Source organism: Ochotona curzoniae, unplaced genomic scaffold, assembly GCF_017591425.1.
Source record: "Ochotona curzoniae isolate NIBS_2020 unplaced genomic scaffold, NIBS_Ocur_1.0 scaffold_4701, whole genome shotgun sequence".
In the NCBI taxonomy this organism is placed as follows: Eukaryota; Metazoa; Chordata; class Mammalia; order Lagomorpha; family Ochotonidae; genus Ochotona; species Ochotona curzoniae.
The window spans coordinates 57,079,841-57,102,466 of NW_024467122.1; the positions used below are offsets into that span (position 1 = coordinate 57,079,841).

General features: G+C 38.6%; 1 protein-coding gene and 1 non-coding gene across 2 annotated transcripts in view; both read right to left on the reverse strand.

Moving 5' to 3' along the window:
• Positions 1-528: 528 nt before the first annotated feature.
• On the reverse strand, positions 529-632 carry LOC121149547. The gene has a single exon (XR_005882703.1). It is a non-coding gene; the product is annotated as a U6 spliceosomal RNA (small nuclear RNA).
• A 5,355-nt stretch (positions 633-5,987) lies between these two features.
• SPPL2A (signal peptide peptidase like 2A) overlaps positions 5,988-22,626 on the reverse strand; it is a 47,462-nt gene continuing 30,823 nt past the window's right edge. Inside the window, exons 11-15 of the mRNA XM_040969894.1 lie at positions 16,908-16,964; positions 16,140-16,242; positions 13,944-14,021; positions 12,210-12,370; positions 5,988-7,687 (exon numbers count right to left, since the gene is read on the reverse strand). Coding sequence (XP_040825828.1) covers positions 7,613-7,687; positions 12,210-12,370; positions 13,944-14,021; positions 16,140-16,242; positions 16,908-16,964 — 474 coding nt within the window. The 3' untranslated portion in view covers positions 5,988-7,612. The remainder of the gene's footprint in view (positions 7,688-12,209; positions 12,371-13,943; positions 14,022-16,139; positions 16,243-16,907; positions 16,965-22,626) is intronic.

The window sequence follows — 22,626 nt, forward strand, 5'->3', positions numbered from 1 at the left end:
CTTCTTGATGCACAGGTTCCAGGAAGGGGTGCTCCCTGACACTGCTTGGAAGCTCTGTACCCCTTCCCACATACCCTGCCCTGTGTACCTCTTCATGTTTCCTCTGCAATATACTTGACAATAAGAAAACAAACAGAATCACACTGCAAGTTATTCAAACCTAAGATGGGATCCACGGGAACCCTGATTCATAGCTGATTAGCAGCACAGATGAAACGGACTGGGTTTTTGCATTGGCATCTTAAGTGGGGGACAGTCTTACGGAACTGATCCTCCAACCTGTAGGATCTAAGGCTATCTTCACAAGGTATCTGAAACGGATTGGACCAAGTTGGAGGGGATACAGTTGGTGCCTATTGCTGAATTACATGGTTTATGTTGGCCAGTCTTCTGAGCTGATTGTTGGGTCTAAATGAGTTGGCCCCTCCCCATCTACCCACACTGCCAATTTAGGCTGATTACAAGTCTGTTACAATATAGATGAGCTGAGTTAGTAGTAATGGTGATGATGAGGCTAGGAATTTTTTTTTTAATATGGAATGTTTCACGAGTTTGTGTATCATTTTTGTGCAGGGGCCATGCTAATCTCTGTGTTGTTCCAATTTTAGTATATGTGCTGCTGAACCGAGCACTAGGAATTTTTTTTTTTAAAAGATTTGTTTTTATTGGAAAAGCAATAACTGAGAGAATGAGAGACAGCAAGATCTTTCATCTGCTGGTTCACTCAGGAACCTGGAGCTTCTTCTGGGTCTCCCACATGGGTGCAGGGCTCCAAGGTTTTGGGCCATCCTTGACTGCTTTTCTAAGCCACAAGCAGTGGTCTGGATGGGAAGCGGGGCTGCTGGGACACAAACCAGCACCCATATGGGATCCCAGCGCATGCAAGGCAAGCTGCTAGGCTACTGTGTCAGGCCCAGGCCAGAAATTTTTTTTTTAAGACACTTGGAAGACAGAATGGATAAGACTTGGCAATTACTTTTGTATATTTTAATTTCTCTGTGCTGAAAGTAGCAGTGTGGACTTTGTGTAGGAGTGGAATTTGTAATAATTGATGAGACTTCAAAGAAGTCTTCCACTTACACGTAACAGGTGTGTAGATAAAACATTTTTCACACTTAAAATACTTTGGTTTTCTGCATTAGAACAGGTAGCAGAGCCTATTTGTAGGTAATTAATAACCAGAATTCAGCGGATACCCTTTTTCCCCTAACCTAGAGAAATGACCCTTGAATCTAAATTGGAAAGTTGTTTTCAGGAGAATGATATGCCAAATCACATTTCCATATTTAGCTAAGGCTAACAACTATTTACCCAAGCTCTCCTAAGAGCTGTGAGAATTACTGCCTGCTGTGGTCAGAATACCCCTAAAGTTCATGCATTGGAAACAATCCTGAGTTCAAGGTTGGGAGTTCTGGCTTAATAAAAAGTGATTAGGTAATGAGGAACAAACGAAGGTCACTTTTGGGTGAGTGTATATATCAAGAGTGGGTTTGGTATAGGAAATGAGTACACAGCCCCTCAATTTCTGCCATGTGTACCCTCTCCCGTGGTCTTCCACCTGAGGATATGTCGCTGTCCTGCAGTGATGGACTTGATGCACGGAGCCAATAGTAACACACGTGGACCCTGACTGATGGTCAAAGCTGAAGTTTATTAGTGGCATCAGACTTTATACACTGAGGGTCAGATGGGATAAGGGAGGAGGTATTGGGCTCATCAACAAAACCCATTAACAGTTTCTATGCTTTTGTTTGGAACTTCTTCTGCCTTGTATATTCCACCAAGTGTTCTCACACACATACTGTGCATTCACTTCACTTGATCTTAGCCAAAAGGCCAAGAAGCGATACACATAGTGTGCATTCAACCGTTCTTATACAAATGATATCCTATCAGGTATACAAAAGGTAGCCATTCGGTTGTTCTCATGCAAATATTATCCAATCAATTGTAATCCTGTGCTCCCTGACCTTCTAGAGTCACAATGTCCTCCTACAGGATACATACCAAGAAAACCCTCACTAGATGTTGACCCCTTGATCCTGAACTTCCCATCCTCCAGAACTGGAAGAAAACAATCTGTTCTTTGTTGTTGTTTTTATTTTAACAATCTATTCTTTAAAAATGCCTCGGTCTTGGATGCTGTTGTAGCACCTTAAAGTGAAGTAGACAGTTCCTCATTACACCTCCCAGAGGCGTGCCTCCCTCTCCCACTCTGAATTCTGCTTTTCAAAATAAATCAACACAGAGAGAGAGGGAGAGGGGAAGAGATCTTTAGTTTGCTAGCTTAGCCCCAAAGGCCAAAATGACCAGAATTAGGCCAGTCTGATGTCAAGAGCCTCATTATGTTTCCCACTTGAGTGCCGGGGCCCAAACAATTGGGCCGTTTTCCACTGCTTTCCCAGGCACATTAGCAAGGAGCTCAATCAGAAGTGGAACAGGTAGGATGTAAATCAGCACCCATGTGGGATGCTGGTACCACAGGTTACCACAACACCACTGTGCCAGCCTCAAGGTAAAATACTTTAAAAATATTCTACTTATTTTTATTTCAAAGACAGATTTATTTATTTTATGGAGAAAGGACAGACAGAGAAGTCTTCCATTCACTGGTTCACTCTCCAAATGGCCACATAGCCAGAGCTGAGCTGATCCAAAGCCAGGAATGAAGAGCTTTTTTCTGTGTTTCCCACATGGGTATAGGGGCTCAAAGACTTAGGGCCATCTCCTCTGATTTCCCAGGCCATAAACAGAGAGCTGGATGAGAAGAGGAACAGCTGGGACTTGGAACTATCAGCCATATATGATGCTGGACCTTGTGGGGAGAGGGTCAGCCTAATGTGCTACAGTGCTGGGCCCAAGCTAAGATACTTAAAAAAAAAAAAAAGTTCATAATACAATACTTACATTTTAAGTCATGTTCCATGAAAACATAAAGCGAGGGCAAGCACAGAGGCATAGCGGGCTAATCTGCTGCCTGCAGCACTGGCATCCCACATAGGTGTCTGTTCATTGCACTGCTGCTCCACTTCTGATTCAGGTTCCCTGCTTATCACCTGGGAAAGCAGAGGATGGCTCAAGTCCTTGGGTCCTTGCCACCAAGTCGGAGACCCTGAAGAAGCTCCTGGCTCCTGACGGGCTCAGCTCCATTTGGGGAGTGAGACAGAGGATGCAAGACCTCTCTTCTCTCCTTCTCCCTGTAAAAAGCAGCCTTCCAATAAAAATAAGTAAATCTCCAAAAGACAACCATAAAACACAGGTATAGATTACAAACTTTAAACTACTATATATCAAATGTGTTAAAATAACAGAATTTATCATGTATCAATAGAAATAGTAAATGACACAGAGTTTACAACCTCATAAGAGTTCTTACCATTTTTTTGCATTGTCTGAGCATGATCTGGTACACTTTCAGTTCACATTCTATTATCTTTCATCATTCAAACAAACAAGCAAACTCAAGTTTATTTTAAAACAGAAATTTATTGGATGTAATAGGGAACTTATTACATAAAAAATCATTTTTCTAGTCAGTTCTAGAACATGATAGACAGTTTTAAAATACTGCTAAATTAACACTTTAAATTTTAAAAAAGTTTAAATAATTTTCCTTAAAAAAATAAAGCCTCATAGTGTTATAAAAGTATCAATTTATGTATCAAAGTGTTAAAATACAACAGAAGGTATAAAGCAAGCTAAAACTAATTTATTTGACTTAATCAACTGGGAAACACTGCAGGCTAACTAGATAGAGCTGATATTAAAAAAAAAAAATCTGTATTCCAGGTGGAATACAGAAGTTGTTTATGATACTTTTCATTCCTAATCAAAGAGCCACACAGCGCATTAAATATTTTGCCTTGTTTCAGTTAACCTGTAATTGCCAATGTAAAATTATTCTAAAAATTCAGTTTTACAATGTTCCCGTCAATAAGCCTTTCCATACATAAGGGTTACTTTAAGAATGGAAAGACGCTGAATCCCAACATTTATTTAGTGGACATCAGTACAATATTGCTTATGTAGTACTCTCAATGGCTTTTTTCTCTTGACTTTGAAAATTCGGTAACCACGCATGAGAATCTACACTAGAGAATCCAATTCAAAAGACTGAGACATTTGATTCCGACCACCTGACTTCACAGAGCATCCTTCCTCCAGAATGCATGCATGCAGTGATTTGCAGTCAGGATTTTGACTTTATTCACATTCCCCTCACTCAGCCCTCTCTAAAGTTGTTCTTTGCGGTAAACAGGGTGTTAAAAATAGCATAAGCAGAATTACTCATTTGACATTGTGATCAGTAAATTCAACATTTTCTCTTGTTAATAAAAATGAGAAAATTTAAATCAGCTGATTCACTGGTCTGAAACACAATTTCTTGGTTTTTGAAATTTAATTGAGATCTGCCTGCAATTTTGGAGATCATTCTTAAAAAAATTTTTTTTGCTGATAGGTTTTAGTCAAATGTTAAAACAATTTTATTTACAAAATTTTATTCCTGTACAGAACTTGCAACAGCAAATGAAAATGGAAAGTTCATTTGCATTTATTATAAATGTACTATTTTAGCAAAATCAACAACTAAAATACATCAATGCCAATGGAAGAGAAGTTAAAAATCTTTCTCCAAAAGAGAAATAAATTGCATATTTTACTAATAAGGAATTGGTAGGCAAAAAAAAAAAAATCTCTTATAAACTAAAATACAACATATGAGTGCTAGAAAATCAGCCTTTCTCCAAACCTTGCATTTTCTTCTGCTGAAGTAAACTGAAGCAAAAATAGTTGCATTATCATTAAAGATAGAGCTAAGCCACAAAAATATTCATAGGTAATTTCTAAGTAATAGTTCCTTTTTGCAGTAAGGATTAATATCAAACATGTCATTTTGAAGAAAAAACAAACAAACAAAAAAAACCCCAGCTTCTCTTGCATTAAAAGTTATTGGCGACAGAGCAGGTGCTTGGCCTAGTGCTGAGACGCTTCCAACCCAGTTTAGAACGCCTCTGTCTGTGTCCTGGCTCTGCCTCCTGATCCTAGTCTGCTAAGGCTGCTTAGGCACACTCTGGGAGGCCGCGGTATTGGCTTCAATAACTGGGAACCTTCCACCTAGGCAAGAAACCTGCTCCTGCTTTTGGTCTAGCACAGCCCCAGCCATTACGGAGCATTTGAGGAGTAAACTAGTAGATTAGAATTCTCTCTCAGAAAAAGAAAAAATTGTTGGTAGTGGGAAGGTAGAGGAGAAAGCCTATCATTTGTTCATCTTGCTTCCCACACTAAAATATTGCTGCACTTTATTTTAATTTCACTATTTTCAGATAGGTTATTAGAAGGGTTAAGGATAATACAAGTTGATGTTGAAGATGAAAAAACTTAAGGAATTTTACTTTGTACTTCTATTTCTAAAAAGATATTTATGATTTACTTGGAAAGCAGTTATATACACAGGCCAACAGACTCTGAAAGAGAGAGACAGAGAGACAGTGTGTTTCGATCTACTAGTTCACCGTCCAAAAGGCCACAATGGCCAGGGCTAGACCAGACTCAAGCCAGGAGCCAGATCCCTTGGTGTCTCCCATGAGTGGTAGGGCTCACGGGAGGTCTTCACCTGTTTTCCCAGGAGCCTTATCAGGGAACTGGATTGGGAGTAAAGAGCTGGGATTTGAACTGGCACCATGTGGGATGCCAGCATCCTGGTTAGTGACTTAATCCACTGCATCACAATGATGATCCCTTCTCATTTCTATTTAATCAGAAACATTTCAACATGAACTAACACAAGCTTTTACATTCCTGGTAACTAAAGATTGCATACAGTAGAATTTGTATCAAAAATCTCTAATATCTAGATGTATTAGTTAACATGTTAATCCGGAGAAAAATATAGATTAATAAAACATTAGTTATTATTTAATCAAACAACTTTTTAAAGTGGCTTGTTTCAATGTTGTAAAACATGAGGAATTATTTCAACACTGAGGCTTCCGAAAATCATAAGGCTAGGATAAGAGTGTAGATAAGTTTATTAAAATAGCTGTATTTTGGCAGACATTTTATCTACATCATAAAATGGAAATACAGTTGGGAGTTTTAAAATGGCACTTCAGCTGTTCCACTCTCTATCAGAGTCTGCCAAACAAGTTAGATTGTTTGGAAAAAATTCAAGCAATATAGAGGAGACAAAATTAACTCTTGCCAGGCAGGTCATTTGCAATAAACAAAAGGTACTATAACAGTATTAAGCCGAAAGATGGGTTATTTGCCAGTGAGGCCTCTATTTGTAATTTACTCAACAGAAGTTAACGATTAAACAAAAGCACCTAATGTTAAATTAGTTCAAACATCAAAAGTCTGACTCATTTTAAAAGGCACTAGTTTTAACTTTCAGTAAGTTGAACTGGCCTTAGAATGAAAGACTAGGTGTGATTACATTGTTTTACACCTTAAAAAAAAAAATGTAAAACTACTATTTTTGTGATCACTTGCCATTTGGGAATTTCTTAGAAAAAGATAAAAGAAAATGAAAGACAGGTTGACCCCGATTCCCAGAATGTGCAAAAGTACATCTGAGATTTAGCAAAGAAGGAGGAAAAAGATCTTTTCAGTTTGGAAGGTGCCAGAGTGACAAATTGGTCTAAGCTATTCCAAGTGTCTTGAACTGAGGCAAATTATTCAAACTCTTTCTGATACTGTAATTTAAAAGAAATTAACACACAATCTCTTGCCCTTTATCTCCAAATCTTTGCTCCATTCTCCACCCAAGTTAACAGAGGATAGCTATGGAGAAAGGAGTGGAAATAAAACGAGGGGGAATGAACCTTGGGCCTGAAGTGTTAGTCTGTAATTTGAAAAGAAAAATAACTTAAAAAAAAAATAATACCCTTAGCACTAACACAACCAAACTCCAAGTATCAGCAATACCAAAGAGAAACACTGTTAATCTAGAACTCTAAGCTCTGCCTCCAAGAGGACAGCAGACTCCTCAACAGTACCCTTTGGTTTTTGTGGCCTTTTAGTGACTAGTTCTATTTACTATGTTTCTCTATATCTGGAAAAATATTCAGATATAATGTATACATAGTCTAAAGTAATTCAGGTTCTCAAGTTTCTAAAAATATACACTACAAAAATACTCACTTATATTTATTTCCAAATTATACATTTCTAATCTCTGCAGTAAGATCCACATTTTTATCATTGAACTGCCTTTTTTATTAGTTATTTCTATAAACAGATAAAATATACTCAATTTTTTACAATAAAATCTGTTCAGAATCTATCATTAAGAGTAGAAACAAACAGATTTGATCAAGAAAAGTATCAGGGTGGGTCAAAGTATGTTTTTAGAAAAATATACTGTATATAATACATCTTGGAAATTACACAGGCCATATAATTTTATTTAATGTGAAGGCACAACTTTTAACATAATCAAAAGTAAATGCATTTGAATGACCTATAATAGTCTCAGCTCATAAAAATATATGTGCTTGCAAGCATATTATTGAAGATTCTTTCATAATGCTAATTCAAAAGTCACTTTAAAAAGCCAAACTCTTATTTGTAGAAAATCAATGACACATTATTATTGCAGGTCCACAAAATATTATTGTGGAACAACCTGTTCATCAGTAATCACAGGATTTTCTTCATTTGTTGAATAGTCCAGATGGTTCATCATCTAGGAAAAAAGGAAGGTGTTAGTGAATTTTCAACTTGCACCCAAAATTCACTAATTTAGCAAAAGGATCCCGGGTTTTTAGGAAAGACACAGAACGAACCGCAGAACTGAGCATCCTTTTGGAGTGTTGCTGTGTTTCAAGGTATGTGCTCTAGGGAGCTTGTCAGGAGTGACACTGACCCTCTCCGGAAGGCTAACCATCTGACTCAGCTAATCTGATGACTGTTTTCTTTGGAGCATTCATTATCTGCATTTTCCAACACAGCTTTTCATGGCAGTGGGAATTCCAGACACTAATTCTAAAACATTATCCCACATAGCGTCTCCTCATATTAGTAGGAAAAATAGAAGTGGCCCAGGAGTCGCTGTGAGAATACCTTGCTAGCGCTAGGACGATATAACCTTACTGACTAGTGCAGCGGGTTGACCCACCATCTACAACATCCACATACCATATCAGAACACTGGTTCAAGTCCTGGCTGCTCTACCTCTAACACAGCCGCTTGTTAATGTAACTGGGAAAGCAGAGGAAAATGGCATGAGTATTGGACCCCTGCCAGCCACATAGGAGACCCAGACCTGGCCATTTGGGGGGTAAATCAGCAGATGCAAGAATTCTCTGTCACTCTGCCTTTCAAATAAAATAAATGTTAAAAAATATAATGTAAAAATGTTGTAAATTTTTTGATAAATCATGCAACAAAAATATTAAAAACAAAAACTAAAGATAAAGGTCAAACGGTATCTTAAAATCAAGAATGCATTTGCTGAAGACTATTTCTGGCAACTGATTAATTATTCGCCTTTTTTGTTTGAAAAGCAGAATGTCAGGAGGGAATATGGTGGCAGGGAAGAGGATGAGGGAGAAGAGCACAGATATCATCTGCTGGTTCATTCCCCGGTATCCACAACATGTGGTCGTGACCAAACCAAAGCCAGGAGCCAGGAACACTAGCCTAGTCTCGAGTGATAACCCAAACACTTCAGCCATGATCTGCCGCCTTCCAGGTGCGTAGGAAGCTGGATGTGAGTCAGAGCTGGGCCTCAGTTCTAGAAACAACTCTACAGGAGACAGGTATCCTAAGAGGTAGCTTAGCCCGCTGTGCCATACTACTCACCCCTAGACTATTCTGTAGATACACTATTTTAGACAATCATCATTTCAACTTTTCCCAAACAGTTGAAACTTTTTCCAAACAGTACTTCAGTTCTGCCTCTACACGCCCATGTGAAAATACCTTAAAACTCTTTAACTCTTTTTACATTCATGAATGAAGGAAAAAGAAAATTGTTTAAGTGATTTCAGTGTTTTTTTTTTTACTTTGTTCTTTAAATAAAGTTACTTTAATATGAGCAAAGCACTTAATGTCTCTATGAATGCTTTCAACCACTTTGATTTTCAGCACTGCAGTGAGCAGTAAGATAAATGTCCCTTAAAGCTCTAGTGTCCTAAAACTAGCCTTACTGTTCTTTGGGAGAGAGAAAGAATAATTTGCAAGTGATATTTTCACACCTGCTGAGAAGAAGACTACAAGAGCTGCCTCAACTACAGAGACAGCTTAGAAAACTCACCTGATGATACCCACAAGTCCCCTCAAGTCCTCAGTCAATTTTGAAATCCTCCATTTGTCAAAGCTATCTGCTAGACTAACATAGCTACATGCTCAGAGCACTGAGAAATGAAAATAAAAGGCAAATTAACATAGATAATGTTAACTTTCTACATAAAACATAACTTGAAGTTGGTGAACAGTTACTTCTGAAAATCCTTCAAAAGTTTTTGGACTTATTTTAATCTGAAAGGTACAGAGAGAGATGGCAGAGATTTCCCATCTGTTGCTTCACTCTTCAAGTGCCCACAACAGCAGACGCTGAGCACAGCTAACACTATGAGCTTGGCACACACAACTCACGTGTGTGTCAGAGCCTGGAGTACTGGAGCATCACCTGCTGCTGCTCGGTCTATGTGTTAGCTGGAAAACAGCTGGAACAGTCCAGCCAAGACTGGAACCTTGTGGGATGTGGATGTCCCAGGCAGTGGCTTAGCTTTTCTGCAGTGAATGCCTGCCCCTAGGCATCTGACTCCCAATTTCAATGAGGGTAAGGAGAAGCAAGTGTGTAAGATATATTTAGGTGCTGTTTCTTCCAGCTATTTTTTTCCTTCCAGCTATTGTGAAGGTCTGGGTGTAAGTGGCCAGAGCTGTGGGGACAGAGACCTGAAGTAGCCTGAGCACAATGTATGCTGGGAAACCTGCTTTCTTTACCATCATCTGCTTTCTCCGGTATCTGTAACCCAAAGAAGTAACACCACGGACCTTAAATTATAGCATGGACTTTAAATTGCAACCTTTAACTAACAGCATGCCTCTTCTTTCCCAATTACCATGTACCTCACTGGCAGCAAATCCCTGGGTGCAGAAATGTCTAAAAATACTTTCAGAATCAACTTAGTGAGAAGTATAACTATTCCCTACATATTTTTCTTTACTGAGTTTTCAATAAAGACAATGTAAATATTTAAGAGTATATATGAGGTATGTTTTTAAAAACACAAGTTAACATAAATAATCAAGCTGACTGGTTAACTTCGTAATTTTCATAGTATTTATGGATAGGTGTGTTCAGTTTGAAAAAGTATCTTGTGGGTCTGGCGGCGTGGCCTAGCTGCTTAAGTCCTTGCCTTGCACGCACTTAGATCCCATATGGTCGCCGGTTCTAATCCCGGCGGCCCCGCTTCCCATCCAGCTCCCTGCATGTGGCCCGGGAAAGCCCAATGCTTTGGTACCCAGCATCTGTGTGGGAAACCCGGAAGAAGTTCCTGGTTCCCAGCACAGCACCGGGAGTTGCGCTCACTGGGGGAGTGAATCATCAGATGGAAGATCTTCCTCTCTCTCTCCTCCTCTCTGTATATCTGACTTTGTAATAAAAATAAATAAATCTTTAAAAAAAAAAAAAAGAGAGAAAGTATCTTGTGCTAACCTGGCATTTCCCGAGAGCTCTGCCTTTCTCTGACTGAGCCAATGAAATACTCACTGAGGAGGCTGGTGAGCTGCTGATACTCAGGCTAACTCGTTCCAGCAGCAGCACTGTCTCCTGACTTGCCAGCTACAGCCTGTGCCTTCTAAAAATAATTTTAGAAGTGTAAGTGACATTTAGCAGGGACAAACTCACTGTTTATCAACAGACTGAAAACTTATAACCCATAGTAGAGCCTCCCATTAGAGGTTGCTGAACAAAAAAAATTTAACTCTACTGATTTAAAATTAGGAAAAAATCCCTATATAATGATCATTTTTCTTATTGTTCTGTATGTTAAATTAATTACGGATCTGCTTGGTTTTTCTCTGTAGAACAAAAGAAATACCACTATTTGCTATTTACCAATTAGAACTGAGACATAAAAAAAAAAAAGAGAGAAGCACATAAATGGAACTGAATACACAAGACCTTGAAGCAGGACAGAATAAAAACAAAGGTTAAAAAGACCTTGAAGCAGGATAGAAAAAAAAGGATCAGCATTGTCATGCATTAGATTAAACCACTGCCTGTGTCACCAGCATCCAACATGGACAGTGGTTCTAGTCCAAGCTGTTCCACTTCCAGTTCAGCTCCCTGTTAATGTGCTGATCTGTGCTGCTGACATCCTAAGTGGAGGCTTAATAAGCTGTGCCACAGTGCTGCCCTCAGGTTTATTTTTTTTTTTTAAATCATTACAAAGCTATCTGTATTTCATTTTCATGCGAAAGTTAAAAGCTACCTTACTAATTTAAAGACTTTGTAGCCATAAACTAATCTTGTGAATATTAATGTAAGTTAAGACAACCACATTGTGACACAAGCAAGGCAAGTATCATTATTTTATCCAAATTTGAAATAAATTACAGGAATTACAAAAGAATGTGTTTTTTTTTTTTTTTTTGGTTTTGTTTTAGTTACAGTAACCTGTAGCTTAATGTGTCACCCACCTCTTGTTAACAGCACAAATGACATTTTGACAAACTACGTGTACTTTGAACTGTTGATCTACTGGCAGAGTTGCAGCCACCCACCCAAAGTATCTCCTTTTGCTCACATGACACAGAGCCTAAAGGGGGTGGGGGTGGGTGGTTGGTTGTGACAGAACAGAACTGACTGCCCTACAAAATGCCTTCCTGACAGGAGCAGTGCCACCGCCCTTACCTCAATGGCTGGGCTTTCCCAACTCTCTTCAATTTCAATGAAGAGGCTTTACTGGAATACCGAGAACATTTTGGAAAAGCAGAAAGGGATTCAATGTCAACAAACAACTCAAACACAACAGGTTCTGGATCAACATTTTCTTGGTTCTGTAAAGCAAGCGAGGATAAGAACTGATGGACACCAAGGTGGATGCCCATTAAGGCAGTGGTAGTAGGAGATTCAGAGAGACCGAAGGCAACTTTTTGACAGATAAAAGTTCTGAAATGCATATATATATGTTTCTTGCCAAACTCTTGCGTTGTATCATTAAGATAATTTGGTAACCAAGGCATAAGCACATACCTGATAGTTGGTACCTTTCCAGAACTTTTTCATTTCCTTACGTCTCCAGGCAACAATGGAGGCGGTGATAAGTGTGCAAGGTACTAAATAGAGGAGGGCAGGTTGTCCCTTCTTCATCAGCACCAGAACAACAAATGTGAGTACCATGCCCACTGCGTAGGCTGCAAGAGGAATACCAAGTATCAGTCATTTCTTCAGGCTACCTACCTCTCTATGTCTAACCATATTTTCATTATTTTCCTGGACAATAATTAGGAGTTATCCTATAGAGCTTTTGAAAAATTTAGTTAGCTTTTCAATTTTTATAAATCTATTAATCATGAATAAAACTCATTTTGAAAGTCTGATGTTAATCTGGTCTACATTTTTAGATAACTAAATTGCTTATGAACGTACTATCTGTATATAAAAAAAAAATCTTCCTAAAATTGATTATATATTTCCCGGGTTCCTTACTAAGCACTTTCCAAACAGCATCTGACTTTTCTTAAGGACTCAAGGCTTCATTACAAACATATAATCTCAAAATACATAAGCTCAAAATACTTTACCTATTTTAAAAGGAGGCAATGGCATTAAGTGAATTAGTAAAGTTACCCAGTGGAATTGAAAGAAGTTCTTATAATCTGCCTTTATTGGGCATTCCTTTATTATGACATACTGTCTGGCACTGGACTCTAATATGTGAATCTTTAAAAAACAAACAAACTTTTTTTAGAGATTTTTTTTTTTTATTGGAAAGGCAGATATATAGAGAGGAGGAGAGACAGAAAGGAAGATCTTCCGTCCAATGGTTCACTCCCCAAGTGAGCGCAGCTGCAACGGCTGGAGCTGAGCCCATTTGAAGCCAGGAACCAGGAGCCTCCTCCAGGTCTCCCACATGGGTGCAGGGTCTCAAAGCTTTGGGCCTTCCTCCACTGTCTTCCCAGGCCACAAGCAGAGAGCTGGACAGGAAGCAGGGCTGCCTGGACTAGAACTGGCGCCCACATGGGATCCCAGCACGTTCAAGGCAAGGACTTTAACCATTACGCCATTGTGCCAGGCCCTACGTGAATGTCTTTCAAGGGTGCCATACTTAATGGCAACATTGTTTTTGTTATTTTTTCATAGCTTTTTTTTTTTTTTTAAACTTCTTCATACAGCTCTTCTTTCTTCTAATCAGGGTACCTATTTCTAATCACATTCGTCTCTACTACTAACATGAACATTAAGTTTACTGGGTTTAAGTACCAGTATGGCTTTTAAAACCTTGCTAGAATAGCGTCCAAGAAGCTTCTTATACCAAGAAGCTCTGGTATAAGCCATTTACTCAAGTGTTTGGGCTTGGAGATATCTATTTGGAATGCATAGTGGCAGGAGATTTTTGGATTTACTTAGCATTATTAACCCTGTTTTCAATAAAGAGAAAGTAACAAGTACCTATACCATCCCAGTGTTAAATCTGTGCTATATCTCATTCATACAAATATATAACTTTCTATAAACTATAAACTAAATGTTTAATAATAATCACCTTAACTGCCTGTGTGCCAAGTATTCTAATAGCATTTTTTGGAGAATCTCATCTTTTTCTCAAATCAATATAAACTGCAAGGTATAATTATTTCCTTTTGATGGAAAAACTAAATAATAATTATTTTAATTCTGGTAAAAAATTAAAGTGCTGGGATCCTTACTCTGGGCCCTTTTCTTTTCCTCTAGATAACAAAATTTAGCACAATTTAAAAAAATTACCAATTGTGGAAGAAATATAGTATATTGAAGATGAACCAGTGTGAATATCAAATCTTCTGCAGTAGGCAATCAGTAGGCCTAAAAAAAAAGATACTCTTTAATTTTCTTAGAACAACAGCAATATAAATTCAACTGTTAAAACTATCGTAACAGTACATGTTGCACTGTATTTAACATACATTTTTGCATTAGCAGAACATTAAAGTATTGTGAATGTTTTTAGCTTCATGCCATATTTAAAATATTTCCCCAATATTTCACTGAAAAAAGCTTTTACACAGCCAAGGGAACAACTGGTAGGGTAAAGAGACGATTTACAGAATGGAAGAGAATATCCGCAAACCAGGCATCTAGTAAGAATGTATATATCTAATGCATATATGTGTAATACATATACATATATACATATGTATGTATATATATAAAATACCTAAAAAAAACCTGAACACAAAATGGAAAAGGGCTCCGAGTAAAATTTGTTAAGACACACAAATGGTCAACAGGTATAAGAGAAAATGCTTTAAAACACCAATCATCAGAGAAATGAAAACAAAACTTACAGTACTGTATCAACTAATGTCTGTTAGCATGTCTATTACAAAAAGTATGACTGATTACATGTATTGGAGAGGCTGGAGAGAAAAAGGAACTCTGAACCACTGCTGGCAGAAATGTATATTACTCATTGCAGTTAGTCAAAGGAGCCAGCATATGGAGGCACCTAAGTGTTCAGCCACGAAAGAACAAACGAAACGTCATATACAACAAAATGGAATATTATTCAGCCTTAAAAAGAAGAAAATCCTGCCATGGAAAACACTGAAGTTTATGTGTTTACCCTAATATTCTGAAACAAACTGTCTGGAATGAAATGTAAAAAAACTTCTAGTAATTTGGAGTTTTATTAATAAAAAGAGCTTAAATAATAATACATGCTCTCATTTATAAACATGCAAGTTCAGAGAAACTCATTACTTCATATCTATTTCTTATTAAAAAATTGTCAAACCTCTCCAAAGAAGAAATCTCAGACTAACACAATAGGAATGCTATTTAGCCACCTAAAAATCAAAAAATGTTTACTGGTAGATTGCATTTGTTTTGTCTCTATATAATTAACAAAATACGTTTCCTGTTAGTTTTCTACTTTGAAGCTTTAATCACATTTCCATACATTAAAAAAAAATGTTTTCTCTTTTGCAAGCTAGAACTTACTTCTTAGGATTAAGTCATGTATTGGCAATAACTCTGTTCTTGAGAGAAATATGTGAAATTGAAGAATGTAACATTTATATATTCTTGTTATCAATTCTACAAAAAGCAGATACAAGATACAAGATCTTGTCTAGCACTCAGTGTAGAACAGGATGAGTTTAGAGAAGTTCAAGGAATTTCATAGAGTACTTGGTCAACTGTGAGTAGAGATTCACTGAATAAGTAAGTTGCCAATACTGGATTTTGCCGTGCTAACTCACAAGGCAGGACCACCAGCTTCTCTATTGTATTTGCTACTGTGTAAACAGAATGGTTCTTTCAGACAAGCCAGTACTCTTCAACCATCTTCAGAGAGTGCACAGTGAGTTTGTGAGATAAGTGAAGGATAAACTCAGCTGGTGAAGAAATACTGTTAGTTACTTCTAAACACATTATCACTGGGCTTGGGTTCAATGTATTCTGTAGACAGACCATTGCGGAAAACAGGTGGAATGTCAGTAACTGTCAATCAAGACATGCAAAGGAGAAGGTGACCAATCCTACTGTGAACTCTGTCTTTTTGTTTTATGAAATACTACAAGATGGTGTTCTATTTCACTATCCTTTGATCATGACCTGGTCTAGTATCCTAAAACCACTTTCCCAGAAACATAACCATTATGTTAAGAAAGAAGTAATAATTATCTGGTATGATTATGTTCAACTTTTCAAAAGGGTCACAAAATATACTTTTGTTGGAAAGAAGGCTATACTGACCACAGCTGTTTCCTCTTAAGATGGTTTTTGAGTCATAGACAGACTGTAGCATTTATGCTTTGTCTTCTTCTCTTCAAAATATTTTTTCCTATCTTTTTCACTGGTTCCAACTTTAGAGATGGCCAGAAACATCTGATAATTCAGGGGTGATTTTTAACAGATCTTATACACATGATAATTCGAAAAAATCAGTCTACTTTTACCAATAGTGTTGCAATTGCTTACCTGGCACAATAATGTCTCCAAAACCCAATATTGAAACAGGCATGAGGCACACACTCATTACTGAGAAAGAGATTAGCTTTGGTACCCTGATGACTACTGGTAACTATAAAAAAAAAAGGGGGGGGGAGGGGGGAAGAGAGAAAGAAAAAAAGAAAGGCCACCAATAAACCTCTTGGCAATCTTTCTTTTACAAAGGAAGGATTGACATTAGAATAAAATTCAATATTTTAAAGAATGAAAAATCAAAACTAGGCAAACACATAGAAACAAGCTGTGCAGAAAGCATCAAAGAAAGATAATGCAGGTTTTGGAAAAATGAACCCAACACACACGCAGGATTAACAGTGTTAATCTGCTATACCCACACATGGGATTTCTTTTTTTTCCTTTTTTTTTTTTTACCAAGTATAGGACACAGGTCTTGAAACAGACTCTTTTTGGTAATCTGATTTTTCCCCCAAAGAAGAATCTGAGAGGGTATGATTTATAGTCCAATGAACATATCTGAAACACAATCCTTACTTTCTCATGGGGAGCTGAGGGTTGAGCAGTGGCTTCCACAAAGTTTCCATCATTCTAGGATGAAACCCAAGTCAATAGGTATTTAATAATTTAGAATAACTAATAAAAGGGCTATTTTTTTGAGAAATAAGTTTTGTAATACCTTAACATGCACAACATGAGCAATGAATTACAAAGAAAGACAAAATTACAAACTGGACACACACATACACTGACTAGCCAATTCTATTTAACTGTAATCCCTACCTTCTCATTATTTCCAAATGGGCCAGCGGCGACTTCAATCATAATACTCTCACCATTCTAAATTAAGAAAGAAAATGAAAGAAGCTGTCCAGTTATGTAAAGACAAAATCTACCCCTAGTCAAGAATGATTAAAATTCCATGGTTTATGATCTATTGGAACCTGAAAAATTAACCGTAGACTGTTTCCCCACCTCCCAGAGATAGTGCCTGTAGATAATAAAAATTGAAGTAAGCTAAAATAAAATTCACGCAGTATACTTTTCCACTTAATCAGAGTTCAGTAATTTTAAGAAACTGACAAAGCATTCATGGAATATTCAAGCAAACCTTGAGCTCTGATATGCACTGAAAAATTAATATATAACCTTTGTTGGGCCCGGCAAGATAGTGTAGTGGTTAAGGTCCTCCTCGCCTTGCACACACCAGGATCCCATGTGGGCGCCAGTTCTAGTCCCGGCAGCCCTGCTTCCTGTCCAGCTCTCTGCTTGTGGCCTGGGAAGGCAGTGGAGGACGGCCCAAAGCCTTGGGACCCTGCACCCGTGTGGGAGACCTGGAAGAAGCTCCGGGCTCCTGGCTTCAGATGGGCTCAGCTCCAGTTGTTGCAGCCGCTCACTTGGGGAGTAAACCATTGGACGGAAGATCTTCCTTTCTGTCTCTCCTCCTCTCTATATATCCACCTTTCCAATAAAAAAATAAATCATTAAGAAATTAATATATAACCTTTGTAATGGGTTATGCATTTTAAGTATCTTCATTTATGTCATTAACTATGCTTCTGGATAACTTCCAGCAGTATCAAAGAAAGGGAACACACTGAGTTCTTTTAAATTTAGCTTTGTAACAAATACAGGTAACTTTAATGGAATAAAATATAACTCTGACCCTCTAGCTACTATCACAGTAACAGAACAATGAAGCCAAACTTGAAAAAACCCTCTAAAACCTGAGAAGCTTTGCTATCCTAACTCCTGACCAATTTTAGCCCTTCCTGCTTCTTGGTTCCAATTAAAACAACCTTAGCTAAATTACACGCCCTTGTGTCTGACTAAAAGTTTTCATTCTTTCTTTCTTTTGGGGGATGAGCTACAGATTATTGAAAAGTTTCTTCTTGATAACAGAATCCACTGTGGAGTAGGAAAACATGTTAAGGTAGCAAGTTAAGACTGCATGAAGTATCCCCTCCATGTTTCATTTTATGACAAAGCAGTAATCAGGTAGAGAGGAGAAAAAATGTTCAATTTTCGGAAAATCTGATTAACTGTACTATTTTCCATGTGGGTGGGGTGCACAGGAGAAATCACTTGAATGTTTTTAAAAGGGCCTTCCTGACATTTGAGCTGAAAGGATAAAAATCCCTAACTATAAAAATCTTTTCCTTACGTTAAGTGTTGGATTACAGAAGAGTTAAGCCAGAGGAGTTATAAACTAATACAAAATACAGCTTCTTCTATGTCAGGTTACACTTAAATAGCGGAATGATGAACTTAAGACTTAAGTTCATGAAGGACTATACCTTGTAATAACAAAGGGGAAATCAGTCAGGAGGAGGGGACTTGGGGACAAGAGAGGGGAATTCCCAGAGACTATGTAACTGTACCATAAAAGAAGAATACAACTCCTTAAAGACGATTTTTGCAAGCTGTAATGAAATTTCTAGATAACAGTTCATTTTCTAATTGTTATTGCAAGCATTCAACTCAAGATCATCACTGACATCTCTCCCACCCCTGACACATGTAAAGGCACATGAGTAACTACTACAACTACTAAGATACCATACTGGGGAGGGCAGAGGTAAATGAAAAACGAATGAGCAAGACAGGCTATTACTGACAAACTCCTAGGGCCACCCACCCTGCTAACTTACTCAAAGTCCACTAATTCCTGGGTCAAAAACATGTTTAGAACATGCAATGTTTAATCATTCAAATTTACAGTGAATTTCAAAAAATCAACAATTAAATATTTGATTTTTATGTTGAGTTATCAACTAGAATGAGTCTATAGCCTTAACAAATAGAAACCAACCAAACTGAGATGGCATACAGTGAATTCAAAAGAGCACAGATTATCAACATTGCTAGAAATCTCATTCATAATTAGTAGGAACTATGATGGAAGAAAGAAGAAAAACTTCCTATGCACAGAAGAAAAAAGGGCTAACAATAACCTCTATTACTATTTCATACCTTTAAGTTTCTGATCATTTCAGGTGTTAGGGAAAGAGTCATTTGTAGGGTGCAAAGCTGTGAACTAGCGGCTAAAGTCCCCATCTTACACATGCCCAGATCCCATATGGGCGCCAGTTCTAATCCCCACAGCCCTACTTCCCATCTGGCTCCCTGCTTGTGGCTTGGGAAAGCAGTTGAAGACAGCCCAAAGCCTTGGGACCCTGCACCCTCGTGGGATACCCGGAAGAGGCTCTGAGCTCCTGGCTTTGGATCAGTGCAGCACCAGCCACTGTAGTCACTTGGGGAGTGAATGAATGGATGGAAGCTCTTCCTCTCTGTCTCTCCTCTCTATATATCTGACTTTCCAATAATAAATAAATAAACAAATCTTTAAAAAAGGTCTTTTGTAGACAAATACATGACTCACATTTAGAAAACTACATTCGTGTTATAATGAAACAGCTATTTTTAAAAAACATTTTATATGTAGGGGCATGCATGGTGGCTTAGCTGGCTAATCCTTCCTCTTCAAATGTCAGCATCCCATAATGGGCACCAGTTCGTGTCCCAGCTGTTCTACTTCCCATCCAGCTCCCTGCTTATGGCTTGTGGAAGCAGCAGAGGATGGCCCGATGCCTTGGAAGACCTGGAAGAGGTTCCTGCTTCCTGGTTTCAGATTGGCTCAGCTCTTGTCATTGTGCCATCTGGGGAGTGAACCAGCACATAAAAGAACTCTCTCTGTACCTCCTTCTTTCTGTGAATCTGCCTTTCCAATAAAAATTTGGAAAGAATTAAAAAAAAATCATGTAGATATTTACAGTGATTTCATAGGTAGGGTATCTAAAGAATGGATGAAGAATGAACTGGAAGAAAAGTAACGAACATCAAACAGTAAACATTTGCAAGTAAAAAAAAAGGAGACATTACAGTTTCAAAGCAAGACTCGAAATAAAATGGAGGAAAGTTGAAGCATTAAGCACTAATCAGTGATGCAATCATGAGACAGTAAAAAGGTTCAAATAGAAAATTGGGCAAATAACAAGCGAATACATATTATACTCAACCAACTCCTGCACTTTACTGAGGAGCTAGAGGCAGAGTTGAGTATACACCCTGATTCTAACTGCACAGAAAACATCTGAGGGAAGGAATGGCCAGGGTGAGGAGGGAAGGCATATGTACCTGAGCTGAGTGTTCTCTGAGGCCAGCTCCATCTTGTCCTCTACATACCATGTGGATGCATGTGCCTCTTTTACTATGAAGCTGAGGTTGGTTCTGTTAGTTAGGGATCTCTGCTCCTGGTCAGCAGGGTGGAAAGCTTAGTAAAGTTACTCTCACACAGTGGATTAGGAAACTGAGGAAGAAGGGACCATGAGATTACAGAGTTATACTTCCTATGTGTTTCTCTTCTTCAGTTTCAAACTAGGGCTTCAGAAATCAGAGGCAATGACACATTTTTTTTCTTTTCTATACATTCTATAGTGCAGTTTGACTTTTTTACAAGTAAAATTTTATAAGTAAAATTTTAAAAGGGAAGAAAAATTACACATGCTCGTACCAGGATGATGTAAGAGAGTAGTTAGCAAGGACGAGCTAAGGTCACCGGTCCCCCCCTGGAACTCTACCTGCACTGGTCGCCACCCCTGGCAACAGAAACAAAAGGTGCTGTCCCCACCTTCCTGTGTCATAGAAAACTGCAGCTTCTGCGGGTTCATCACTTAGAACCAGGGCCACCCAAAATAACCATAACAGCTGCTGGCTTGACTTCACAATAACCTTTAGCTTATTATAAGGCCATTATAAAATTAACATGGCCAGCACATCTAATTCCATTACACACCAGATGTGATAACACTATAAATTCTCCAAAACAGGACAAGGAAATGGGTGGTATTCAAACCTGTGCCCCTTATTAATATTCAATTAACCCCAGACTCCACCCTCTCTGTCACAGAAAGGGAGCATTTAAACCCAAAGGAACGTAGCTTTCTTTTAAGGATGTCCGTACTCCCTAAGTGTGTACTTTCATTTCACGTGCAAATAAATCTTGCTTTTGCCCTGACATTTACCTATGCCTCATCCTCAAATACCTTCTTGACCCAGCCTCTTTATTACATCTGGCAAATCATCTAGGAGAAAAGGAGTTCGAGGTCCACTCCGACGTTGGCCAGTGAGTTTTTCTCCTGACTCGCCCTCACTTGTACTTCAAATTAAAGGTCTTAGTTTCATTCTTCCTTCCTTTCCTTTACTCTGTTCCAACCTACTATGAATGAACTTTTCCCAGTCCAATCATATTTGCTCCCTTCAGTGACTGTTGAAGGTCAGAAGCCTGCCAGCTGACACCACGTAGGCTAGATAGGCATTTGAATCCTTTGTGAAGAGTTTCTAAACGTGCCAGGGACTTGCTCCAGAGCTGTGCAGTTCCTGGAGCAGCTTGTTTCTACTGGCTTCAGGATATGGCTTTCTGTAGTGTCTCTCCTCCCTTATGATCATGTCTTCTGAGGTTCCTTTGGTCCCTTCAAGGTAAGTATCAATTGTATTTTACTACCCTAGCCAGTAAGGTGTTGGTCCCATGCAGTAAGCTTCTGCCTATGCAAGGACAGTAAATGCTGTCATCCTCTGACCCCTGAGGATCCCTGATGTCTGTGGAAAATCCTTTGGCACTTGACCACCCACCACCCTCACTTTCCTGGCTATAATACACACAAGGCCTCCATATTCTCGAAAATTTTTCCATACACTTCAAGAGAACCCGCTCCCTCTCTTCAATTGGCAACTTTCAGGATTATTTTAACAGTCTTTCCAAACTGCTACAGGCTGGAACTGAAGAGCCAAACACGTGTGCTCTTTGTAGCAAGTCTGGCTCAAGATCTCAAGTTGGATACCTCTCTCCCTTGATGGAAAGCCCCAGAGGCCACAGATGCCTGGGTGAATTGGAGTCTGAGAATGTCCCAGCACCATGGTTTGCATCTGAATTTGGGATGTCATGTTGGAATTCGTCCACAAGGAGCATCCTGGGGACACAGAAAATTGGTCAAGATCATGGGACACTAGACCCAGCCTGCTCCACTGAGAGGGCTCTTGAATAGCTATGATCCGTTCTGTCCCCAATCTTGCTTTTTCTCTCTGTAAGGTCATCAACAGGCTTTTTCAGCCACTCATAACCTCCAGTCTATTCCCATAGACTCACTCCTGGGCTGCCTTTGACATTAGAAAACTCTTAGACCACATACCCTGAGCAAGAAAAAGGCTATATTCTTATGCAACACTGTCTGGCCAAAGCATATGCTCAACAATGGAGACACCTGGCAACCAAACCTTCAATTCAACTTTTTCTTTTCTTTTTTTTGTATTCTTATTGTTACTATTATTTTCCATGATACAATTTTGTAGGTATAGAGACTCCTCCTTCTACCTTCTCTAACTCCTCCCCATTCTCCCCACAGTTCCCCCATACTATTACAACAGTATAGTCCTTCAGCAACAGCCACAAGCCCAACATTCTGCTGTCTAAGTGTATCTTGGCATTGTATGTATTGGCAACAAT